A 26434-nucleotide genomic window follows, 5' to 3' on the forward strand; every position below is an offset into this window, starting at 1 on the left:
TTAAAAGGGACAGTATTTATATTTTATTAAAACAAATCACATATTAGAAAATTGCTGCCATTTAAAAATATCTGTAAGCAATTTTCTCTGTCATTTGAGAAATTTCTACAAATTCAAATCTGAAAGAGAATAAGGTAAGTAATCAGTATCCTTACAGACATGGACTCCAAAGAAGCTTTACTCAGTGTTTAGAGTATTCAAGGAGGCTCTTGCTAGGGCCAGATGGCAGCTGGGACTATCAGTTGTCTCAGCACTATGTCAGGGCACAACAGGCACTCCACTGGGGATGCCGATGGCTCCTGACACGTTATAGCACTCTGCAATTTTAAAAAAGGGCTCATAAAATAGCAGTAGACTCATAGACACTGAGAGGGACTACCGGTTACCAAGGGGGAAGGATTGGGGCAGGTCAAGGGGTGGGAGTGAAGGGGATAAAGGGGCACAATTAATTCACAGTCATAATATAAGTTGGTCATGGAGATGGTAGTACAGCATGGAGAATATAGTCAGTGATTCTGTAACATCTTACTACATTGACAGTAACCGTACTAGAGGGGGTGAGGACTTAATAATATGGGTAACTTGAACCTTTGTGTTGTATATTTGAAACCAACGTAAGATTGTTTATCAACGATAGTTTAAAAAAAAAAAGACAGGTCATAACCTTTGGCTCATTTGAGTCCCCCAGCACTGGCAGGCATGGTCACTACCCCCACTGCACGGAACACAGAAGTGAGTGGACAAGCCCGTGGTCACCTGATGGTGAGCCGCAACTGCAGTGCTCTGGCTAGTGCAGGAGTTGGCAGAGAGCAGGTGTTTGGCAAAAGCCGGTTTTTGTGCTTCATAGTCCAGCTTTGTCTGTCATACATGAATTTCAGACTCTCAAAACAAGTCTCCCTCTGGGGGTAAGACCTCATCTCAGAGCCCAAGGAAGGTAGTACAAAGGTAAGAGTCAAGTCCCACAGTAACCAGGCAAAAGCAAAACATCAGGGGTGCAACAAGAGCCAGTGAGCAGACACTGGCTGTGACCAGCTGGCATTCACCCGGACGGTGTGGCCTGGTGGGCATGAGCCCAGACCCCAGCACCACTCTGGCTGAGTGACTTTAGCAAGTTACTGTGTGTCTCTGTTTTGCCATGTGTAGAATTGGGTAACTTCTCCCTCCTAGGGATGATGTGTCAAATAAGTTAGTATTTGTAAAGCTTTAGAACAGTGCCTAAGAAAACTGAAGGGGCCATTACTTCTTGGCTTTTGGGCTGTGGGAATAAGCCTTGGTTTGCAGGGATGAACAAAGATGTGGGATCAAGTCTATCCATCTTCCTCTGTCAGGAATGCCACAGAACTTGGCTGTTCTGTGGTATCAGAATTCAGCTCAGGGCCATCCCCAGTAGATTTAATTTACCTTTTCTCACGATTAGCTGAAGTATAGTGCTTAGACATCTATCCAGCTACAGCTTTTAATTATTTGCTTAGAACTAAAGGCGCATTTAAGGTTCTTTTTGTCTTGTGTTTACTTGCATTACATTACCCCCTATGAAAGTGCCATTTTTAGGTCAGAAACTGTTAGAAACAGGTAGTTTTCTATGTTTCTAACTACTGAGTCTGTTAAAACCATGGGGAATTCAGCTTTGCATTTTCCTCACCCTACCATTGTCCTCCTGCCAAGCACCTAAGAAGATAACTTTAACACAGTGTGACTTCAAAACTGTCCAGGGAATTTGACAAATCAGGGTGCTGAACCTTTTGAATGGAGGCACAAACACAGGAAAGATGCCTTTCTCCTGCTAGAGGAGCTGTCCTCCATGTGAGATCCTCCTGGCTTGGCCTTCTCTATTTTTGTCACTTCTTTTCAGAAAATGGGGCTCTCCGGATTTCTCTGGCAACACCTGGATCTGGGGAGCATGAGGATGTCTTGGCTGCCCAATCCTCAGTCGTACGTAGCTCATCACCTTTTGGTTCTAAGACAGTTGGGAAAACTGCCTGTGGTTGCTTAGCAATAGTCACCTGCTTTCTTCCCCACATCCCCTGAGAAATGAATGAGCAATAAAGTCTCCCACATTGAAAGGTAAGCCTAAAGGGCCAGGCCAGGGGCAAGTAAGGTACTTGCTTCAGGGTTGAAGGGTGGACCAGCCTTTTATCATTGTGGATGACTAAGCAACCTTCTCTCAGGACCTTAGTCTCCCCAAACGTGCAGTATCAGGCTGGGTGATCTGTGAGGCCCTCCTACTCGGCTGTTCTGTGATTCAGTAATAGCCAGCTGCTGGTCATTCACTCACTGCCTGGGAGGGAAGGGACTTTCTGAACCTTTCACGATGAGGACTGTACAGGACACAGCTGCTCTTAGGCTTCCAATGTGGGAAAGATAGGTCCCAGATTAGGCTGTGTTGATTCTAGTGGCACGGGGAGACTTCCTGGGGCAGGTTAAGCCAGGGGGCCACTGAGACAGGCAAATGGGCTTCCTTATATGTATGCTTAAGAGGCACTACTGAGGGAGGACACAACTAAGACAGGTTGCAGAGATGAAACTATGTGACACAGTTCTGAGTGGAGGGTCTCTGAAGCGAGCAGTTGGAGCTAGGTGAAGATTAATTTGGGGGTAGATTAGAAAAGTCTTGAATGCTGAGACAAAGTGCTTGTTTTTTTCTCCTTGTAGTCCTTGGGAACCTCTGGATACTTCTAAGGGCTTAAGTGAGGTTTTAGGCAGATCACTCTAGCTGTAGAGTTGAGAATGCGGATGGAAGATGGTTTAGGCCAGGAGGTGTTTACAAGAGACTCTTGCAGGTGTTCTGAAGGGAGGTGATGTAGACAAGCTGAGAGGAGGCAGAGCCAAGGAACATTAAAGAAGTCAGGGCTGGGTGACCCACTCACACTATTGTGCACTTGCTATGTGCCAGGCCTTCTGCAATCTGTACGAGGGAGGTCCGGAGGCTGCGGCTAATGTACTCTTAACACGGTCAAGAGGTTTGCTTAGGGCCCACCTGGGTGTGTCCTGTCAGGAACCGGGACTAAAAAAGGTGTAGTATTAAGTTCCCCGGTGTAGGTAGGCGGGTCCAATTGAGACAGCAGCAGCAGTGGACATGAGTTAAGGACATTTTGAAACAGGCCTAGAAGAGGAACCGTTCAGAGCACAGGGCATGACTGGTGGGGAAAGGCTAGAGGTGCTGAGAGTAGGCAGTAGACCAGCCATGTCCGCGTCGGGTGAGACTACAGCAGTGGAGGGCCTCGGGCGGCCACTGCGGTCTCGGCCCCTAGGGCAGCCGGGGGATGCTGATGGCCCCCTCCCAGAGTCGCAGGGCCGGGTAGAGCGGCTCTTGGAAGGCAGCACGGAAGGTGTGCAGGTGGCTCATGCCGCCCGACACGTCGTAGAAGGCGAGGACGCCAGCCTCGTAATCCAGGAAGACCCCGAGCCGGTCGGGGTCGTCGCGGGGGCGCAGGCGGCTGCGGTGGCCGTCGTGAAAGGCCCAGTACTCCAGGTCGTACCGCTTGAGGCACCAGGACTGTCGGTTGCAGCCCAGGCGGGCGGCGGCGGAGGCCCCGCGACGGCGCAGGGAGGCGTAGGCCGCGCCCACCCACCAGCCGGCGCCCGCCTCCTGCACGTCCACTTCCCAGTAGTGGCGGCCGGCAGCGAAGCAGTCGCGGCCCAGCACCTGCCACAGCTTGTCGAAACGCAGCGCGGGCGTGGGCCCAAAGCTGCCCAGCAGCCCGCGGCTCACAGTCAGGCGGTCGGCCGAGAGCCGCAGGAGCGCGTGCATCGTGTCGGGGTCCAGCGTAGGCGTGCGCGCGTCTGCGGAGGGCGGGGACACCAAGGCAACCTGGTGGGCGGGGCCTCCACGGCGCCCCGCCCGGGGAAACTGACCGGCTCGCCCGCCGCCCGCGCTCCCCGCGCTAGCTCACTGGGAAAAACGGGATAACACAGGAATCGCCCGTGGAGAAATGGAAAGCCACCCTTTTAACCTGGACTGTAGAGAGCTGGGGGACACGGGAAGGAGATAAAATTTTACTGTACACCTGTTGTACTGTTTGAATTTTGCACCATGGAGTTTTTTGTCAGTTTCTGAAAATTTAATCAGAAAATCTTGTCACTATTATTAACACTTGGGTGTATGTCCTTACAATTTACTTGCCACATTATAGTTTTTCTTAACATTGATATCATACCATACATGCTCTTGGGTAATCTACTTTAAAAAAATTATTTATGAACACTTGTGCCACATCAAATAATATGATTTGATAAGAGCATTTAAATGGCTACCCTAATGATGTATGCGTGTATTATATTTTACTATAACTTTTTTAAAATTTAGGCTTAAAAAATTTTTTTTAAAACACTTAATACATACATCTTTACGTATCTGATTAATTCTTTAGGATATATTCCTAAAAGAGGGATTGCTGGGTCACTGCGGATGACTGTTTTTAAGGCCTTTGTTACATAATGCCAAACTCCTCCAGAAAGGTGGTAGTGGTTTAAAGTCCCAATAATAGTTCTTGTTGCATTACACCACATATGTAGATATGAAATTTAAAAAAAAGTCTAGATTGTAGGGTATGTGGATGTTCAGCTTTAGTAGATACTGCTGAATAGTTTTCTTAGGAATGTTTTGGAGTTTTCTGTAGAGAAGTTTTGTATATTTTTTGTTAGATTTATTCCTAGTTTAAAAAAGTTTTACAGAAAATGTTTTTAAAATTAAATTTTCTAATTGTTTATTGCCAATATATAGAATACAATTGATTTTATATACTGACATTACCTCCAACAGCTGTTCTAAATTCATTTAGTAATTCTAATTTATCTGTAAATTTTGGATTTTCTGTAAATAATCATGTCACCTATGGATAATCATTTTTTTCTCTTTTCTAATCTTTATAGTTTTCATTTCTTTTTGTTGCCTCAAGGAACCATCTAGAACTAGGACAATGTTGCACAGAAGTGGTTACAGGGCATCCTTTTCTCCCACTCCTGGGTAACAACCCAACAGAAATGCATACATATGTGCATCAAAAGACATGCACAGCAGTGTTCACTTCAACATTATTCACCATAGGCAAAAACTGAAACAATCCAAAATATCCTTCAATAGTATAAAGTGTGTTATAGTCATACTATGGAATTCTATACAGCAGTGAAAATGAACAGACCACTGTTACACACAATGTGGATAAATCTCATAAATATTATGTTGCATGACAGAAGGCAAGATGCAAAAGAACATAGTCTGAATGATCTAGTTATATAAAGGTCAAAAACAGGCAAAACTAACCTACAGTGTTTTAGTCAGGACAGTGGTTACCCTTTGGGGGTAGCGAATAGGAGGCCACATTAAGAAGACTTCTGGGAGCTGTAAATTTCCATTTTTTGGTCTGAAGGAGGTTATAGTCTATTTACTTTTAAAAAGTCATTGAGCTGCACCCCTTTGCTTCCTGCACTTTCCTTTATGTATGTTATATTTCAAAGTTTACTTTAAGAAACACATGCCAAGTAAATTCCACTGAGAAAATATTCCTAAAAAAACAATCCAAAAATAAGCTAAGGTGTATCTATTCACTTACTCATTAATTCAACAAATATGTACAAGAATGGATGTTTATTGCTGCACTTTGTAGAAATGAGAATGTAAGGCAGCCTACCTCTCCAACACTGTGAGACTGGTTAAATATGGCATATTCATTCAATGGAGTATGTGTATCCTTTAAATGTAACTATGATATTTATATTTATTGAAAATTATTCAAACTATTAAATATATTGTTAAATATATTCCATTAAAAATACTTTACACATACATGATTTTAAAATGTCTGAAAAAATATATGCCAAAATATTAACAGCATTTACCTCTGGAAAGGCAATTTCTATAAGCATGCGTTACATGTATAGTTAACTACGGGAGAGTAATTTATGAATGACTTTTCTTTAAAAATTTTTTGCTTTTCTAATTTTTCTGCAATGTTCGTGTATTACTTCTGTATTTAAAAACTATTAATAAATATTTTAAAAACCCAAGACAGATCTTTTAGGAAGAAAACGGGGGGCCTCCCTCCCACCCATGCACCCCCATCCTCTCCACCCTCTCCCCATTTCTGCTCTCAGGATCTTACATTTTAAGAAGAGCGATCGCTCAGGTGAGGGGCTTGTTCTCAACAAGGAAACTGGATTGGTGCTGGAAGAGCCCAAGAGCTGGCAGTTCATGTCTGTAAGAAAATCACATGAGAAATGAGTGCCTGGTGCTCATGCAAGCAGCACAAGTTATCAAACATACTAAAATATTACAGAACTGGAGATTCCCATAATCTCTCCCCAAGAATCACATGCAAATTTAAGCAGGAAATTCAAATCCACAGCAACAGGAATACTCAAAGGACAACACTCAGATCTAAGGAGAAATGCACTTTCCAGGGTCGAAAGCAAATTCAGCAAGGGCAGGCCAGCATGAGCGAGCCCGGAACTGGGGAAAGAGACTGCAGGCTCAAGGACAGTTGTGAGATTCAGCGATGTATTCAACAGCTAAGGAGGGGGTAACCTCATGGCAGAAATGCAAACTCCAGGATAAAGATGGATAACAAGAAATTAAAGCTGAGTCCTCAGAAAGGTCACGTTCAGGTCTCATTCAGGAGAGAGGGAGTTCAGGAGAAACCCAAGCCATGGTCCCTGTCTTCAACAGCTCACTCAGGTAAGTGAGGTGAGAAGTGGACTCACTTGAGCCACCACCCAATATGGAGAGCACTCCAGGTCACAGAGAAAAGAAGTGAAAGGGCTCTGGGACTTGGAGGAATCAGAGAGGACTTCATGGAGAAAGACGCCCCTCATCTGGACTTTAAAGGATGAGGAAATTTGGACACCCTGACAAAAAGGATGGGAGGATTTCCCAACAGTGGGAGCAGAGACATTAAGGGCAGGTGCTAGGAATGGCATGGAGGGAGACAGCCATGGAAGGTGTCTGAGTGAGGGGAGACATCTGCCAAAGGATTTCCAAAGCTCTCTCTGGTGGGGGAATGCATGGATGGGGTGGGAGTGGAGTCACAGGCCCTGCTAGGAGGCTCAGGCCTGAGCTAGGGTAGTAGGGATGGAAAAGGGGCTGAGGAAGGACTGCAGTGGCGAAGTGCCAGGGCTTAAACTGTTACTGGGAGTGGGGAATGAAATGTGGAGGGGAGTGAAGCAGCAGCAGCTTGCGGGGCAAATGCTGGATTCTGCTTCAGCGCCTTGGAGCCTGCAGTGTCTGAAATACAGTGTCAGGCCACTGGGAGGGCAGTGCCGCTGCAAGAGCCCCATCTCCTTAGGTCCTTCCTGGAAGTCGGCACCTCTCAGTATTGTCTGTGTTAATGAGAATGAAGGCCTCCTCTGAAGCTGAGTGAGAGGTAATGGCCTGGGAGGAAGCAGAGTCCAGGGGATCAGAATACACAGCCTGGGACCAGAGTCTGTTTGAATTCTGCCTCTACCACCTACCAGCTGTGTAACCTAGGGCAAGTCCATTAACCTCTCTGAGCCGCAGCTTCCTCATCTGTGAAATGGGGATACTGAAGGCACCTATTTCACAGGGTCGTGGTGAGTTACTGGAAGAATCTGCAGAAAGCGCTTGGAACAATGCTTGGCACAGAGCCAGTGTTAGCTGTTAGCATGCACTGCCAGCTCTTGGGAATGGACCACTGGCTATAAATGTGGGTGACTGCACTTTGAGTCCATCTGAATAACTTCTTGCCAAGGATGGTTAGGGAGACATCAGTGCCCACTCAGGGGATACTGACAAGCCCAAAGCTTCCTGGAGCTGACTCCAAAGAGAGTCTATTTTTTTTCCATATTTGACTATTTATTCTAATTCTTGAGATATATTGACTGCTACGATTCTGACCTGTGATTTTCCTTGTCAATAATTACATCTTAAAAAGAATTTTTCAGTCGGACTATGTATCCAAAATTCCAGTGGAAGTTGTGAGTAAAGGGAAGACCATCTACTTCCCTTTAAAGGGAAGATTTAATGGCTGCTTCAGCAATCTACCTTGGAAAAACCCACTGCTCAGCCCCACTGCACACTTCAGTGTCCTGAACACTCTTCGGTGTTCTCTTGTCTCAGTCTGAAATGTCTTTGCTGTTTTTCTCCCACTCTCAAAATCTCAGTGAATCATTAAGGACCAGCTCAAGTGCCAGCTCCTCCAGGAAGGCTTCTGGGTTCCCCATCAGATTCACTCTCTTCTTCCTCTGAGCTCCCCTGGCCTCTAACTGTCTCTGTTTGTTACTCACCTTACGAAGTCGGCCTGCTCACTAGCCAGGGCCTGGCCCACTTCTCTCTCTGTCCCAGAGGGTGCTCAGTGGATGCTGCTAGCATTTCTGCCTCACTTCCTCTCACCCCGTCCCTCTCTTTTTCTCCTGTGTACAGAGGTAGTGCCATGCAGCAGGGCCCCATTTGACAAGGTGCCTTTCAACTTTCACCATTCTCCCCTCCCTCACTGTGCCAAGTCACTCTGGCCTCCTCTCTGTGCCAGAGATCTGTCAAGGTCTCCCCCCATCTCGGGCCCTTGGCATGAGCCATTCCCTCTGCCTGGAGCCTTCCCCCAGGCCCTGCCCATGTAGCCTCCCTGCCAGCTGTCTGAGCTGGAATGACCACCTCCTGGACTTGCCTCCCCTGACCACCCAGTGGAAGTCTCTCCTTCTTGCCCCTGTTATTTTCTCAAAGGGCCCATCACAGTGGCCTTTGGATGATCTGTGGGAAATCCCTCGCTAGTGAACACTTCCCTTTCCCTAGCAACTGCCCATTTACTATCATCATGTAGGAGGTCAAACTCAAACGTGACAGGTCCAAACACTGTTCCCTCCAATTTTTTTTTTAAGGCTACTTTCTGTCATTATTAAAAGTCTCAATCTAAGCAGATTTCTTGGGCTAGTGGCTCATATCCATCAGTTCACTCAACTTTAGCACCTGTCTCATCCCCAGTAGCTTTCCCAGAACTACTACCCTCTCCATGAAGCTCCATGAGGTTTCCCAGTTCAAACTTGGGCTCCTTCAGCATTTTTGCTTTTCTAACAAAGACATCATGGAGTGGATAAATAGATTGGTAAACCTTTTCTATGTCTCTTCCAGTGCTGTCTGGAATCAATTTATTGCCCCTTTGTCAGGATTTCTTTCCATCATCTTCTGGACTGGGCAGACCTGTTGGTGCTGAGTGTTAAGAGGTCTTCCAAATCTGATTGTAGCATTTTTTAGTAAAACTGTCATAGAACAGATGAAGCAAATAACCATCCATAGTTTTGACATCAACATGAGCTTCCATCTCTGCCATTTTCTGACCATGGAGCATTTTGTCATGGGTAAGGTTCACGTCATGGGAGTCAGGCAGTTTTTACCCTGAACATTCTCAGTAATTAGCTTGACTTTTCTAAATGCAACTTCCTCATTCTGCAGGTCAGCAAGGCTCACTTCAAAAAGATGATCCACGAGGCCATCAGAAGCAATTGTGTTTCCTTGGGTTCTCCCAAATAGTGTTTCCCTAGAAGTTCTGACATTGAACACAGCTGGTGCTTTCCCATCACACCAGTCTACCTTAGAAAATGGACCAACCACTTTCTTCTTGGCTTCTCTTTTGCCACCTTTTGTCAGACATTTGTTCTTGCAAACCACCAGGGTGCTGCCCAGAGATCCAAAAGGGCCATCCCCTCCAATTTTAAATGATCTTTCCCATCTCAGAAAATGACAACTTCCTTCTCCCAGTTGCCCAAATTCTTGAAGTCAGCTTCGTATCTCTCACTCTCTCTTTTCCTCCCTCCTCCCAACCACATCTACCTCTGTTGGCTCCTTTGCTGTCCCTTTAACATGCCAAACTCACTCTTGCTTGTGCCTTGGGACCTTTGCACTTGCTTTCCCCTCTGCCTAGAAGACATTTATCACAGTTGTAACAAAAGCAGCAACAATAACAGCCAATGCTTACATAGCACTTACACATGAGCACCATTCTAAGTACTTTACATGTAAGAATGCATTTAATCCTTACGACAACCCCATGAAAGGGGGCTCTATTATCTACATTTTTAGATGTAGAAACAGAGACATAGAAAACTTAGATGCTTTGCCTGAAATGGCAGGGTTAGGAAGTGATGGACTTAGGATAGGAACCTGGACATCTGGCTTCAGAATCCATGTGTGTACCTGCTATGTTCTCTGTAACTATAGATCTGCAGAGCTTGCAGAAGGCTTCCTTCAAGTCAGCTCACATGTCCCCTTCTCAGAGATGCTTTCCCTCTTCCCCATACAAAACAGTTCCTTCTCTTGGTACCCTCTTTTCTCCTTACGCTGCTTTATTTATCTTCAGAGTACTTATTGCTGACATTTGTTGTTTCTTTTCCCCCAAAGGACTGAGACCACAAAGGCAAGACCTTTATTTTGGACCCTGCTGTGTGTGCCTGGCTTATTATAAGGGCTCAATAAATGTCCTGAATGAACCATAATAGTAGAAATAAACCAGTAAATGAATGAATAAAGGTATTTCTGAGCATCTGCTTTGTGCCAGGCCCCATAAGGACCTCAGATCAGGATCCAAAGTGGTTCTTGCTCTCTAGGCATTTATGAGAGGCAGGGAGGGGGTCTACATATATATTCAGCTCACAAACACCCAAAGGCAGAGGCTGGGGCAGGGCCTGGAAGGGGAGCTGGCCAGGAGAGACAGCAAGACTGGTGTGCGGTGGAGAGGCTTCCCAGGTGAGCAGAGCTGTGCCCGCCCTGCAGGGAAGGTGGGACCTAGCCAGGCAGAGGGAGGGAAGGAGGAGGGGTTGGCCATTCCAGCTGGGAGCCCAGAGCAAGGAAACACAATTGCTTCTGATGGCCTCATGGGTCATCTTTTTGAAGTGAGCCTTGCTGACCTGCAGAATGAGGAAGTTGCATTTAGAAGAGTCAAGCTAATTACTGAGAATGTTCAGCTGGGAGCCCATTTCAGGCAAAGCATCTAAGTTTTCTACGCCTCTGTTTCTGCAGTGTGTCAGACCCCTGGGAGTGAGTTGGAGGCGGAAGCAGACCAGTAAGGCTGTGAGACACAGGATGTGGTCTCAGGAGGGGAAGTCAGAAGGGCAGGTGTGGCCTAGGCCAAGGAGCCGTTGTGTACCTAGCAGAGGGCCTCTGTGTGGGAGAGATGTGACAGAGTGGCTCTGGGCTAAGGGCCCCCAGGGGAGTTAAGGACACCAGGTTGGTCACACAGTGACTTACTTTCCTTCAGGTGGACGTCCAGTGGTGTCTCTAACACGCTCTGCATGGCTTCCGCAAGTCCCTTAAAGAAGCTCTTGACGGGCTCGAAGGAGGGGACCACAGGGTGGCAGAGCTCCCCCAGGCTCATCTGCCGCTCCATCTCCTGCTTCACTGCCGTATACTGCTGCGAGGGCACGCGGGGTCAGGGGCGCCGGCAGCCGCTGGCAACGTCCCCCCTCCACCGCGACGCCCAGGAACAGCCCCAGCCCCACTGCCCTGGCACGTGCCCCCAGCCCCAGCTGTGTCCCCAGGACCGAGCCCCAGACAGACCAGGCAGCAGGCTCCGAGGTTGGAAAGACACGTGGCAGTCCCGGTCTATTCCTTCCCCGTCCCACGCTCCCTGGGGTCTACTCCGTGCCAGGCACTAGGCGCAGAGGGAGGAAGGCTGACTGCCCTGTCCCTTAAGTTGCTCACCACCTCGCCAGGGGCCCTGAAGCTTCATAGATACTGTGATAAGGGTCTACCTGAGGTACAGGAGGACGAGAAGAGGGAGAAGCCAGTGTTCCTGGGGAAGGATCCCCTGAGCATGTCCAAGGGACGGAGCAGGAAATCACATCCCAAGAGGGAAGCCCCATACTCTGGATGCTGAGCTGGTGCACTGGCAGAAGATGTGCCCCCCACAGTGGGGGCCTAACCTGGTTTTCCCTGCACATTACCCTTTAGAAATCCTTCCTGTGTTGGTGGCTTTGCTAAGGAGAACTAGAAAACTCACTGTCCCAGCCCCCTTGTCGTGTGGTGTAGGCATGTGACAGGGCACCTCTCATCTAAGACTGGGATATGGAAGTAAGGGTGAGGTAGTGACGGCAGCAAGGAGCTCCTGGGGACAGAGTTGCTGGGGGCTCCAGGGGCTGGGGCCCTGCGCCAGCAGTGTGAGTTGTGACATCTGGCCCAGCGGAGCCGGAGTCAGGTCTACACTGGAGCACATCTGTGCTGCGGCTCAGACGCCCCTGTTGCCGGTCTTCCTCCTGACTTTTGGGCGCCCCCGGAAATCTGGTGAGCTGCCTCATGCTCTTTTATAAACTCCTTTCTTGCTTAAAACAGTTACAGCAGATTCTCGTTTGCCAGTAAGAACCTTGCTGGCACTTTCTGAGGGGCGTCCTGGGCAAGGAGTTAGAAGATAGCAGATTGCCTTAAGTGAGCAGGCCCTGGCTAGTGGGCAGTGCTGCCCAGGACACGGTGGGCAGATGGATGCCTCAGTGGGGAGGGTGGCCTGGCACTCTGCTGTCAGGCAGAGGCAGGCCTATCAGGAGGCCTGGACCTCGGGAGGAGGCTGTGGGATTGTCTTCAAGCCTACGAGGGCTGTGGGTCTAGAGTCCATCCTCCTTTTGGTGGGGAGGAGGGTAATTTGTGGGTAACCAGGGCTAATGTCCCCCCCAGGAGGCTGGAGGAGAGCTGGCCAGGAAGTCAGAGCACCAGTAGGGAGGACAGGGAGCAGGTCAAGGGTGGCAGAAGGGTGGCCCAGAGGGCAACAGGTGGGGTGGGACTGGGAAGGGGAATGAAGGACAAATGCCACCACCTGGTAATCCCAAACTCTGGCACCTAGCATAGAGCCTGACACGTAATAGGTTCTTGGTAAGTATTTACGATGAAAAACGTGAATCAAAGAAACCAAGCATACCTGATTCTCGCCTTTGCAGACTCAGAGAACAGCTCCCTGGCCACCCATCTTTCAAGCCAGAAACTGAGCATCTTAGACTCTTCCTACTTCCAAACAGCAATCCTGTTGCATCTCTCAAACCTCCCTGCTGTTCCCCATCCCCATGCCCCTTCACTGGTCCAGGCCACTCTCTCCTGGATGCTGGGTCTCCTCCCAACTTCCCTTCCAGCCTACTCCTGGCCTCCTCAGCCCCTCCTCAACCCTATCACCAAAGTGACCTTTCTAAAGCATTAAAATGACCATGTCGTTCCTCGGTTCAAAACACTCCCCTGGCTCCCATCTCTTTATAGGATGAAGTCTAAACTTCATGGCCAGGTACATAAGGCCCTTCATCAACTAACCCTGCACCCCCCATCCAGCTGCATGTCCCCCAACTCCCTCCCTTGTACCCCTGCCCTGCCTCCAGCCAGGCTGAACCCTGGTGCTTCCCTAGCCTGGCAAACTGTCACATGCACACGGTTCCTTTCTGCCTGGGATGTCCTCTCTGCTCTGTCCCTCTGTATATACCCATGAACTCCTCCTCATCCTCCCACACCCAGCTCTATTGTCACCTCCTCCTAGAAGTTTCCCCTGATCTCTCATACAGAGCTGGACACTTCTTGGACACATTTTTTGCTAGTTTGCTCTTAATGTCAAGCAGGGGCCTGGTGCAGAACACTCACCTCACTCAACAACATACTTTCACACAATGAACAGCATAGGGGCTATTTCTTAGACTCCCCCTCAGTATACGGTAATAGCCTCCAGCGGAGCAGAGGAGTACCATCCTTCTTCCCCTTTTGAGCAACTGTGACTCAGCTCTTAGCTGAAAGTCTGCTCAGTAAGCAAAAAGATACCTGTTTCCAGGAGGAGTGTCTCTGTGAACACTGTACAGGCAGAAGGCCGGGCAATGGCGCTATGTGGCTTTAAGAGTCAGACAGACCAGAGTTCTGATCGCAGCTCTGCTAACTACCAGCCATGTGACCTTGGATGAGTCATTTCACCTCTTGGGCCTTAATTTCTCATTCATAAAATGGGGTGAGAAGATCCACTCTGCAGAGTTCTAGTAAATATTAGAGCTAAGATATATGAAATGCTTAGAACAGAGAAGCCCTCAAAAATAGTGGCTATTAATGTTATTAATTGGTCCAAGATGTATTATTATCTTCCTAATGTATATTTTCTGAGCTCCTGTGTGAAAGGTAAGAAAGTCTACATGATGACAAGGTAATTCTCTGTGTATTTACTCAGTGTATAAATACCAGGTTCAGTGCCACAGTAACCAAGATGATGTCAGCTGTCTGGGGTGAGAACAGAAACCTGGCATTACCTGCAGCAGCTGTACAGGATCAGGCTCCTGGCTGATACTCGAGACCCTGCTGGAGAGATCATTTATGACGTCGATTTGCTCCCCACAAGAATCCATTTGCTCCCTGTACACCTGGAGGGCAAGCTGAGCATTTTTATCAATGAATTTCTTGGCCACTGCTTCCTCTTCATCAAGTAGTAATCTGAGTTCAGTGAATTTTCCCATCAGCCAGGTTTTACTTGCCTCTGCATGAGCCTAAAAGGAAAACCAGTTTCAGATGATGTGATGGCCAACCAGGAAATCCAGAGCAATCAACATGAAAAAAAGTATTACAGCTTCTAAAAAGTGAGTTCAGCAAGGTGGCCAGGCAGGTACAAGATCAACTTATAAACACTCAAGCTTTCCTAAGTACCGGCTATAACCAAATGGAAAATGCAAGGAAAAATAAAGATCCTTTTTAAAATGGCGGGAAAAAATTGCAAAATATCTAGGAATAAACATAGCAAAAACTGTAAAGACCTAGATAACGAAAAGTATAAAATTGTACTGACAGACATTTAAAAAACCTAAAAACTCTGTTTGGAAGAAAAAGCCATATTGCTGGCTGGGAAGATTTATTACTATAAAGGTGCTGTTTGTTTCCAAATTAGTCATAAATTCAATGTAATACTAAAGTCTTAATATGGAGATTAAACAAATATAATTATCATGCGGGAGCATAAACACAAGAAATGCCAAAAATTGCTTTAAAAAGATCAGTGAGGGACAAGCTGCCTTAATCAAATACCAAAGCAAACTGTAAAGCCAAAGGATTTAAAACTGTAAGGCTTGAGCATAAATCAAAAAGGAAAACAAGAGCATAAAATAAATTCTTTAGAAATGAACCCCCCCCCCAAAAAAAAATATATATGATAATTGGGGCATTTCAAATTATTGGGAAGAAAGTATGAACTATTCAATAAGTAATACTGGTACAACATGCAATTAAACATGTGCTTGAAAAAAATTTTCAAGTTAGATTCTTATCTTATGCCATATATAAAAGTAAATTCAGACAAGACCCCACCTATGAAGTAATCTTGACAAAAAATGCAAATATGCATCTCATCAAGCCTCTAAATATAAAAGATCCAATTTAGAGGACGTATAGAAAACAGAGGAACAAATTATTAACCATCAACTTAAGAAATACATCAACCAACTGCATTTTGAAAACTTTATTTCACTCCGAATTCAAGCAAGGAAATAAAATGTGACATTTATAAGACAACTGGGGATGTGACAAATGATTACATATATGATAATATAAAGGAGCTACTGTTAATTTTCATAGGTGTGATGATGATACTATGGTTATGTATTTTTTTAAATGAGTCCTTGTAGAGAAAATATGCTGAAACTTATAAATGAAATGAAATGTCTGGAATTTGCTTTTAATTATGTGTGTATACTCGAGATTTTCCACAATAAAAGGTAAACAAACAAAAAAGAAATTCTAAATAGAGTAAAGCACTATACATTTTTAAAAACCCAAATAATCAATCTATTAGGATGAAGAATAAAATACTTTTATTTTTAAAAATTTGGGAATGGAAGGCTCTGTAGGAGGAACCCAAAACTCAGAGAGCTAAGACAGCCATGGCAGGTTCAGCAACAGGTAACAAACTACACAGGTTTACTCTCATAATATAAAGTAAAAAAAAGTCATCAAATTAAAAAATGACCCAAAGATACGCAAGTGCCAATAAATGTATGAAGAGGTGTCCAGCCTCCCAAACAATCAAGAAAATTAGCTATATAACCCAAAAATATTTTTTGGCCATCAGATTGGGAGAATTTGAACTGACAGATAATACCAAGGTCTAGAAGGGTGCGTGGAATGGGCACTGACATAACACTGCAGGTGGTGTGTCTACTGGGACTGCATTTTTAGAGGGTCAAAATGTTAAATGCATATATCCTTTGATGCAGCAGCAATTCTCAAATTGCTGGTAAGTGTTTTCACATATATGTGAAGATCTGTGTGCCAATATGCTCACTAAAGCATTGTTGGTGATAGAGAAAAGCTGGGCAATATTTTCAATATGGGAACTGTGTACGTGGTTTTTATGTAAATTATGCTGTGTTCATACAATGAAACGATACATAGTGACTAAAAAGAATGCAGCGTTCTGACACGTTACAACATGGATGAACCTTGAAGACATTATGAAACGAAATAAGCCAGATACAAAAGGACAAACACTGTATGATTCCACTTACATGAAATACCTAAAATAGGGTGATTCACAGAGACAGGAAGTAGATTAGAGGTTACCAGGGGCTGGCACAAGGCAAAGGGGAAGTAATTGCTTAATGGTTACAGAGGTTGTGTTTGGGGTAATGAAAAGGTTTTGGAAATAGTGGTGATGGTTGCACAAAATTGGGAATATAATTTGTGCTACTGAGTTGCACATTTAAACATGGTTAAAACGGTAACTCTTATATGTTATGCATATTTTAACACACATGTGCATATTCAAGAATGAAGTGGATCTAGATGTCTTGGCATGGAAAGCTCTCCAAGACACCAAGTGAAAAAGAGGAAGTTGCAGAATATACAGAGGATGATCCCATCTATGTAAAAGGCAACAAAACAAAAATTATGTTTGAATCCATCCTCATCCTCCGCTTTCTGGAAGTTCGCTTTCTACCACTTCACTTTTATAAAAGACCTACGTTAGTGCCTGTTTTCACTAACTGAAAAAAATCCAAGAAGGATTTTTGATTTTACCAAAAAAAAGCTATTTCTGTACTAAGGTAGGTCTTTCGAAAAAGCCGAGTGGCCTAACTTGAATCTTAGAAAGTGGGGATGCCCTCTGCTTTCCCCCATTTCGGCGTATGGAGGGCTTCAGAGGAACGCTGTGCTTGAGGACAGTGGAGGAAACCTGAGGCTGCGCCTGTGTGTCTGCAGAGCATTGAGCATGTCTGTTGGCTGTGGTCACGTTTGGGAAGAGGTGCGGGACTCGGCGAACGGTGAACAGCTCTCACTCCATACTTTCCATACAGTAGTACTGTAATATATTCTGATACACTATTGTTTAAGTTTTCAAAAATGAGCATGTGTTCATGAATTACTAGTACAAATAAAAAATAAAACAGAAAATCATTTGGAAAAAAATACAAACATAGGCCAGCCTCTCTCCTCAGCCCAAACATCTGTGCGGCCCACATGGCCAAATGGCCCCTGGGACCCAGGCAGGCAGGGCGGTGGGCGGCTCCACTGTGGTACCACGCGCAGCAGGGGTGCAAGGTTTGGCAGGACCTGGGGGATGAGCTCCTGAAGTGTCTGTTTCCCATACAGTGTTCCCAGCAGTGGTTAGGTTCTGAGGCTAGTTTACACCACCACATGCCGTATAGATTAAACAGGCTTTGGTTTAGCCTGGGAATTAGCCTACACTGACAACATGGTTTCCATGGGTCAGTGAACCTGGCCACAAATATATTTTACTGAATGACCATATGAAGGAAATAAAATGTATTCCAAACCCTTGGTTTATAAACAATTTTTGAGGCAATGTATGTAAATGGAGGACCTCTCTATAGAAACCAAGAAGGCAAATACCTCCTCCCAATCAAGCTATGTTCCAACCAGTTTCTACAGATACACTCCGTATACAAGAATATATAAAAGAAGCTTAATGACACTCCACATTGTTATAACTCTCAGAACTGGAATGGCTGACAAGATCCACAAAAAACTCAAGGTGTCAGCAGATGAGGCTGATGCAATATGGTTAAATGAGAGAGGGCAAATTCTGGCAATGAAAGAAGGCAGTATGCTGTCTGGTTTGTGCTGCATTGGTTCAGAGTGAAACTGGATCCCAGCTTGAGCTGGAGTGGGTGGGCTGGGGCGAGGTGAGGCCCTGAAAGTCCAACTGAGAAGGGTCTCTGGACTGTGGGAGAGACAGAATTTGAGCAGCAAAGAGGTCTGGTCATGGGGGAGTGACGGATTTTGCATACAGCCTGCTTCGGACAATGCTTTCACGGGTGCCTCTGAGAGGCATCCACCTAGGCAGGGAGGTGTGTTCTCCAACCCCAGCCAGGCCACGTTGGCTATGGCCCTGATGACTCTGCTACACGGCATGGCCTGTGGGAGGTGGAGGTGTGGACACGTGCTGCAAGGGTGGTAGAGATGGTGGCATTGTCCAGGTCAACAGCACAGCCTGCTGAGTCCTCATCTTCCCATTCCCAGTCTGGCAAAGGCTGATTTATGTCACATCGCTGGTCCCGTGACCCCATGGGGTCATGTGGTTCACTCCCCCAGGGGCCAGTCCAGGCCTACATGCCTTAGGCCCATTTCCTGCTCTTCCCCCGCTGGGCTCTGTAGGCAGAGGGACTGACTCCTGCAGGCTGAATTTCCAGGGTCCTCCTTTAGGCAGGGTTTGGACACTGGAAGGAGGAACTAGAGGGAGGTCAGAGGGCGAAGGGAAGAGGAGCAGCCCCTCCCCACCAGGCAGTGTTCTCCATGAATGGCTGCATCCCTGAGTCCCCTCCACCCTCCAGCTCTCAAAGGACAGGTCTGCTCTGGTTCCAGCACCTGCCTAGGGAGTCCTGGCCCCTGCTCTCTGCTAATATCACTTTCTCCTTTGTACGTGCAAACCTGGGGTGAAGGTACTTCCTGCTGGTGCTAACTGCCCCACCACCCACTGGCTGTCTCCACCTCCTCTAGGCTGCATCACCATTTCCTGCATTCATCCTCTCTATCTGAAACTCTCAGAGTGGTTTCTGTCTTCCTGGGTGGACTCTGATGGATACATTTGTGGCCCCAGATCCAGCTCTGCCTTCCTATGGGACCAGTGTTAAGTTATTTCCTCTTCCAGAGCACCCCCATCTCCAGTTCTGAAGCCTATGCACATTCTAAATCCCTACCCAGGTCTGGATTCAATAGTCAGTAACTAACCTTAAATATATATATATTTATACACACACACACACACACACACACCTTTACATAAATATATTTGTATGTATATTCTTAATATTCTTTACTTATAAAAGTATCAAAAGCTCACTACAGAAAATTCAGAAGATTCAGAAAGAACCTAACCACTCCGCTATATTGTCACCTCAGCCCAGTTTGGGTAAAAGGTTAAGAGTGGCAAGCCAAAGTTGAATTTTCCCTGTACCTATATGTATTGGCTCCCTGAAAGGCCACGTGGGGAAGCAAATAAACTATTAACAAGGATATCAGAGAAAATAATTTAATGGGTTCTGGTTGGGGATTAAAGAGCAAGTGTCCTTGATTGTTCTCAGTAAAGGTGTGGTGGGTCGGGCCTGGTTATTGGCTTCTGAACAGTGGACTTTGAACTGTGTATGAACTTAACTGGTTTTAATTTGTTTACAAAGCTGTTTTATGGATTAATTTTTAGGCAAATGGCCTTTCCCGCAGTACTGCCTTTGTGTAAGCACAGACCAGTATGGTTGTCCCAGACCTCCTGCCACAAAGTAACCCGGCCACGGCTCAGCAGATGCAGGAGAACCCTTACAAATGTCGGTGCCTCCTGAGTCACTTCTAGATGTGTGTCCCAAAGGAAATAAACCAAGGTGCCAAAAATGTCCACTGCAGTGTTATTTTACCTCAGTGAAAAACTGGAAATGATCTAAATTTCCATTTAGATCAGGAAAATGTCTTAATGGGTATTGGTTGATCCATGTGATGAAATACACAGACTCTAATAATGACATTGATAAAGAACTTTTAATGACACATGGAACTGTCATAATCTTAAACAACAAAAATCCCATATATAAAATGGCATATACTTTTGGTCAATAACAGAGAAGGAGTGGACATAGAAAATCCTTCTTTGTACTTTAAACACATGGAAATGCTGATAAAATGAGCAAATACAAAAACTGTATGGCCAAGTTCAAAATAAACAAGCCAACCCACAATCAAACAAACAAGGAAATCCTTGGGGCCCAAACTATCAGAGCTGTGGACAGGAGCTGAACTGACTGCCCCGGGAGGGTGGCAGACGTGTGTGAGAGCCATGCCACACTGGGGCCTGGTCATGCAGGAGGGCGCGCCAGACATCTGGCATCATTCCAGCTGGAAGTGGGAAGGGGGCCATCTGTATCGAGCCAGATTCACAGAGAACTCCTGCATTCATGAGCGAGGCACCAGAAAAACTCTACCACTGGCCTGGGGAAGGGGCAAGGAATCTTGTCATCCATCCAGGGTCATGGGCAAAAGGAGAGTCACTGGCAAACCAAACAAACCAAACAGGCTGATAGTCGAAGAAGGCTTGGAGTCGGAGCTCATGGAACCTCAAAACTGAAAAATCCATATAAAAATGGGTCTGGAATTGCTGAAACTCAAGACTCTGCTGCTCTGGCAAGATGCTCATGCCACAGTGCTTGGAAGGAGCACTCTCACAACCCAGGGCATATGCAACACCATGGAGGATACCTACTGAAGACAAGGTAGTGATACAAATGACGATCACACATCTCACCTCCAGGGTGGGGATATATTAGAATTACATATATACATATAGAATATGTCTCGAACTACATGAATACATATACTGGAAAAAAAATCTCAAAATGTGAAGAGTGGTTGGCCTGAAGTGGCAAAGTTATGGCCAGAATTTTAAAAATCTGTTTCTTGACCAGGAATTGAAATGTCAATGTCTACAGGAGCCAGGCTGGTAACATGGTGAGGAAAATGCAGAAGTGGGGTCTCACAGATCTGGGGAGCATGTGCCCTCTTTGTGGGAGTGTGAGGGCTCAACTCCAACAGCTCCCATTTGGGAATGTAGGCATAGGACGGTCACATCTTCCTACTTTTCTTCATCTCAAGTTTTATACAAATACCTTTTAGCTTTAAAATGCTGACCACTAATTCCACTTTTTTACATTATTTTCTGAGGGCCACTGAAGGATTTGTATGCCAAGAACTATAAAATGCTGACAAAAGAAAAAGACCTAATAAATGAAGGGACATACCATGTTAATGGATTGGAAGATAACATAATAAAGATGTCAATTCTCTCCAATTTGATATACAGGCTTAACAAATTCCTATCAAAATCCCAACAAAGTAGATATAGATATAGACAAGATCATTCTAAAATTTAAATGGAAAGGCAAAGGAACTGGAATAACTAAGATAATCTTGAAAGAGAAGAATAAAGTGGGAAGCATCAGTTATTTCAAGACTTATTCTCAGCAACAGTAATCAAGACTGTTTGATACTGGTAGAGGGATAGACTCACAGATCAATGGAAATAGAATAGTGAACACAGAAATAGCCCCATACAAGTTTGGCCAACCGATTTGTGACAGAAGCGGTTCAATGGACAAAGTATAGTCTTTTCAAGAAATGGTGTTGGAGCAGTTGGGTATCCATAACAAACAAAAAAGAACCCAAGCTAAACCTTACACCTTATACATAAAAAATTAGCTCAAAATGAATCATGGACCTAAAAATAAAGTGTAAAATTATAAAACTTACAGGAAAAAAAACAAGGAAATCTTTGGGACATAGGGCTAGGCAAAGAGTCCTTAGACATGACACCAAGAGCACAATCCCTAAAAGAAAAAAAATCAATCAATGGGACTTCTTCCAATTAAAAACTTGCACTATACAAACGACCTTGCTAACATGATGAAAAGACAGGCTACCGACTGAGAGAAAATATTCGCAAACCACCAATCTGACAAAAAAACCCTCCAAAGAATACAGAGCCAACTCTCAAAACTCAACAGTAAGAAACAATCCAATCTGGAAATGGGAAAAGACAGGAGAAGACCTTTCACCAAAGAGGATGTACAAATGGCAAATAAGCACCTGTGAAGATATTCAACATCACTAGCCTACTGGGGAAATGCAAATGAAGGTGACAATGAGATATCACTACACACCCATCAGCATGACTAAAACACAAACTTGTGAAAGTATGAAATGTTGGCAAGGATGGAGAGACACTGGATCTCTCAGACATTGCTTCTGGGTGGAAAATGGAAAATAGTTTGGCAGTTTCTTAAAAAACTTAACATGTAAGTGCCATATGACCCAGGAGTAGCACTTGGCATTTATCCCAGAAAAGTGAAAACTAAGGTCCAGACAGAGCCTGTACACAATTGTTCAAGACAGTTTATTTATAATAGCCTGGAACAAGAAACTGCTAAAATGTCCTAAAATAGGTGAAAGGTTGAAAACAAACTTGGTACATCTACACTACGAGATTGCTGGAATATTATTCAGCAATATAAAGGAAAGAACTATTGATACAACTTAGATGGATCTCAAGGGCATTATGTTGAGGGGAAAAAAAATCTCAGATCACATACTATATGATTCCATTTTTATGGCGTTCTCAAATGCTGTAATTAGAGAGACAGAGAACAAATTAGTGATTGCAGGGGGTTAGGGATTATTAGGTGGAGATCACCTTCTCCAGATAGTTGGGTTCACTATAAAGATGTAGCATGAAATGGATATTGGTAGTGATGCAATAGTTACATTGTTTTTACTGCAGTGCTGGTTATCTGTATCTACATGTGTGATAAACTGACACAGAACTATATATACATGCTGTTGCTCCTCTAGTTTTGATATTGTACTGTAGTTATGTTAAGATGTAACTATTGGGGCAAACTAGGTGAATGGTCCCCAAAATTCTCTGTAGTACCTTTGCAACTTCCTGTGAGTCTATAATTATTCAAAATAAAAGTTCAAAAACTGGGGAGAAGGTTAAAAGAAAACCATTCCTTAGATTAAGCTGAAACCTGCCTCCTTAGACTCTCCACATGGGCCCTAACTATGGGCTCCCCGCTATTCCCTTGGGGGCCCCCAAACCTAATCTGCAGACGGGGAACCTGAGCCAGGACTTTGTTCCTCTGGCTGACCAGCCCAAAGCACTGCCCCCAGCCCTTTGGGTGTGCCAACTTTCAGTTTCCAAATCCTTTTGAACAGATGTATTTGTCTGAGCCCAGAGACCTGCTCTTGAAGACATGAGGGACACTATTAATAATTAAGCCAGGGCTACAGTGGTAAACCACAACTGTCCCCAGCAAACTCCTGACATGTAGTCACATTACAGAAAGTGTAAGGGCCAACAGAGAGCCAATTCTGTGGCCTGGCCTGGGCCTCGGCATCTCCACTCTGCTGAGGGCCTTGCCTCAAGAAGACCTGGGTGGCAGCTACTCCCGGGTCAGAGCTGGTCTTCCTGCCTGACTGGTGGTGGTCAGCCCGGGGTTGATAGAGCCCTCAGTGGGACAGGCCTTGGGACAGCATCTTACCCCATCCCCCACTTCAAGAGTCGGGCGGGGGGTAGTTGACACTGAGAGGGGAAGGGGTCAGCTGAGTTCACACAAAAGGCCCCTAAAGATCCAACAACCTTTCAGTCAAAATGGCTGATCACAATAACATCAGCCCTCACTTCCCATTTAAAACCCACAAAAGAATCCACTTAAATAAACATCATTATGAAAGAAGCCTTCTTTCATCATTCTTCAGAAACTGAAGAAAGTATGTATTTATCCAATATCTTTATGCTCCATTTTCTTTTTTGCAATTCAGCAGTGAAACCGAAAGTGCTATCTGAATGCTCCCTATGCTGTATTTTGTTCTGTTTAAGGTGGTCTGGGATGCAGGGGGTGGAGGACTACGCTCAAGAGAAAGGCCTTGGTGATGGTGGGAGGAAAGGCTGTCACTCCATTTTGGAGGCCTTCTGGGGCAGGATGAGGCTGCTGGGCAGAGGTGGGGTCACCACAGAACTAATGGAACAGAAGCCTCAGACCCCTCCCTTCATGATGTTGGCCCTACTTCAGTCACTATGTGTTCTTTGCCTCAAAAAGAGTCCCCCAGATTACAGAAGCCCCAGGGCCTGCCAAACCCGATCTGCCCGTGAGGCTGGTCTTTATTTCCCCTTGGCTCCTGGGATAAAGACAAATGCCCACTTGCCTTGAGCTTCTCGGTAGCATCTTCTATCTGCGTTATGTTGCCAACTTGCTGTTGCTTCTTGGTTGCCAACTGCTTTAAACATTCCTGGGTGAGTTTCTGCACATGAAGGAGTTAGGAAAAAAGTCTTAATACTGTAACTTTTGAGAAAAGAAGGCACCCCCGGGGGTCATTTCTTCTCATCTCTGTATTTGGTTTCAGCTGAGGTATCTTAGACTCAGAAGCTAAGGTGACCCGCCCAAAGCCACAGGACAAGTCGGTACTTGGGCGGGAACCAGGGTCCCTCCATTCCTCGGAAGCCCACAGCAGGTGTTCTTCAAACCTTAAGGCCCTCTTCCAATTTTCTCTAGGACAGTCCTGCTTATGACCTGCCTTCCCAGCCTCTCAAATAGGACCACAAGGCAAGCAGCTTAGGGACAGGGGAAGAGAATTCCCTTACAGAGTGAATAGTAACTGAGAACCCATTACATGCTCAGCCCTGTTGATTTCTAAGCTTTCAAGTCTATCTCAACCAAGGACAAACCAGACTCCTGGTGTCCATGCCCTCCAGTCAAAGGGTGCTTCTCCTGCCCGGGCACCTGGTGAAATCCTACTCATCCTTCAAGAGCAGTTCCAACGGTGCTCCTCCAAGAGGGCTTCCCGGGCTTCTGGTCCCTGGTTCACACTGCCTTGCCCCTAGCTCCCCAATTACAATACTTATCACACTGAGTTGTCACTGTTCTCCCCCCATCACCAAGGGAACTCCTTCAGGTTAGGGATGAACTGATCTATTCCTTGACTCAAGGCATAAGGCATGTGCTGAATCGATGTTTGAAGAATGGATAGCAGATAAACAGGTGAATGGATGGGTGTGTGGATGCAAAACAGGTACACACAGGTAGGTGGGTGTGTGGATGGACCTACCTCTCAAAGGCTCTCATGACTCCCACAAGCTGTATCTCTGAAACGCAGCCTTTTGAAGAACTATTATCACCAATTTTATAGATAAGTAAAGGAAGGCCTTGGAGACAGAAGCAGGCCTTGAACCCAGGACTCCACCAGCTGGGGGGCCCATTCTCAACCTGGAACCCCAAGGTTGTCAGTGTGATGGTGGTAAGTCGTGCCATGACAAGGAAAGGTCATTAATTATGGGAGACTTCTTGAAGGTGGATGTGCTAGAATCAGCACCTGTCAGAGGGAGGTGGGCCTGACCACCCCAGAGAGGCTCTGTGACTAGAGCCACAGAAAAAAGCCAGCCACAGGCTGGAAAGAGAGTCTGCAGGCCGAGGCGCCTGTTAAGATTAAGCATGAGTGAGCGCTCTAGGGTGAGAACAGGCTAGTTTGGGGACAGTGCAGTTGGTGAAGTCCTGGGTCCAAGGCCTGCCTCTGCCGCCAGAGACTTCCTTTCCTTATCAATAAAATGGCTGTCACAGTTCCCATGAGGCCCTTAAGAGAACGGAATGGGAGCTTGTGGAGGGGAAAGGGCGGAGCCGGGTAGGCAGAAGTGACTTGGAGGCTGCTCCCAGGGCAGCCAGCAGTCCACAGCCTCTCTCTGTGAACGGCAGGAGAGAAAAGCTGTGGCGTTTGTGTGGCGTTTGTGTGGCTTTCTGGGGCTACAAATCTGCTTTCTAATAGGGAAGGATTTTCATCTTTATTAAAATCTTTCTTCCAGCCCAAGGGCAGTGTGGTGCACCCGCCACGGTGGAGAGCAATGTTATCTGGGTACCAGCTGGGGCGCCCTAGTTCTCACTCCCAAGCCCACCTTTTCTGAATCTTAACTGATGGCCTTAGCTCGCCTTTGACTTTCCTTGGGCCTCAGTTTCTCGTTCGGAACAACGGGTCGCCCGCCTGGATGACCTCTGGGCCACTTGGCTTCCAGGCCTACCCAGGCACTGGCAGAGGGGCCCGGGCCGGTCCCTGCCCGCCCGTAGCGCCGGCTCGCCCCCACGCTCCGCACGCGCGCCGCCGCGTCCCCACCTGCACGTGCGCCGCCTCCTCCACCGCCAAGCTGATCGGGTGGCCGCGGTGCGCGCCCAGCACCGGGCAAAGCGCGCACACGCAGCGGCGGCAGAGGCGACAGAAGAGCTCGGCCGCGCGGTCGCGGTGCTCCGGACAGCGCCAGCCGCACGCATCCTCGGGCTTCGCGGGGCCCGACCCCCCAGGGATCCCGCTTTGCGCCGCTGCGCCCGCCATTCATCCCCACAAACCCGCGCGGCCGAAGCGCAGGGAGAGAGAGGAGAATCGAAACCCAGGCGGTGGGGCGGGGCGACCCTAGGCCGTCCCAGCGGCGGGATGGGAGGGTGGCTGGGCGCCGCCGGCGGGCGGTAGCGG

General features: G+C 46.4%; 1 protein-coding gene and 1 pseudogene across 2 annotated transcripts; both read right to left on the minus strand.

The window, feature by feature from the left end:
- Nucleotides 1-26373, minus strand: TRIM14 (tripartite motif containing 14). 2 transcript variants are annotated; one of them, XM_057498877.1, is made up of 6 exons: nt 26081-26373; nt 24128-24223; nt 14194-14427; nt 11189-11348; nt 6102-6194; nt 1-3783 (listed from the first exon to the last, which is right to left on the minus strand). In XM_057498877.1, exons 1-6 carry the CDS (start codon nt 26294-26296, stop codon nt 3248-3250), a joined length of 1335 nt encoding a protein of 444 aa, XP_057354860.1. In that variant the 5' UTR covers nt 26297-26373; the 3' UTR covers nt 1-3247. The 2 variants fall into 2 exon arrangements, with proteins under 2 accessions (XP_057354860.1, XP_036744470.1); XM_036888575.2 differs by having other exon boundaries at nt 11189-11351; nt 26081-26369.
- Nucleotides 8755-9721, minus strand: LOC118913977 (40S ribosomal protein S3a-like; annotated as a pseudogene).
- Nucleotides 26374-26434: the final 61 nt, after the last annotated feature.

This window comes from Manis pentadactyla, chromosome 3 (assembly GCF_030020395.1).
Source record: "Manis pentadactyla isolate mManPen7 chromosome 3, mManPen7.hap1, whole genome shotgun sequence".
NCBI lineage: Eukaryota > Metazoa > Chordata > Mammalia > Pholidota > Manidae > Manis > Manis pentadactyla.

Excerpts from the sequence above, each read along its gene's own strand:
- TRIM14 (XM_036888575.2), bottom strand. The coding sequence starts at position 26,296 with ATGGCGGGCGCAGCGGCGCAAAGCGGGATCCCTGGGGGGTCGGGCCCC. Across the intron at positions 24,224-26,080 it reads AGGAGGCGGCGCACGTGCAG|AAACTCACCCAGGAATGTTT; the intron begins GTGGGGACGCGG and ends CTTCATGTGCAG. Across the intron at positions 3,784-6,101 it reads GCGATCGCTCTTCTTAAAAT|ACGCGCGCACGCCTACGCTG; the intron begins GTAAGATCCTGA and ends CGCCCTCCGCAG.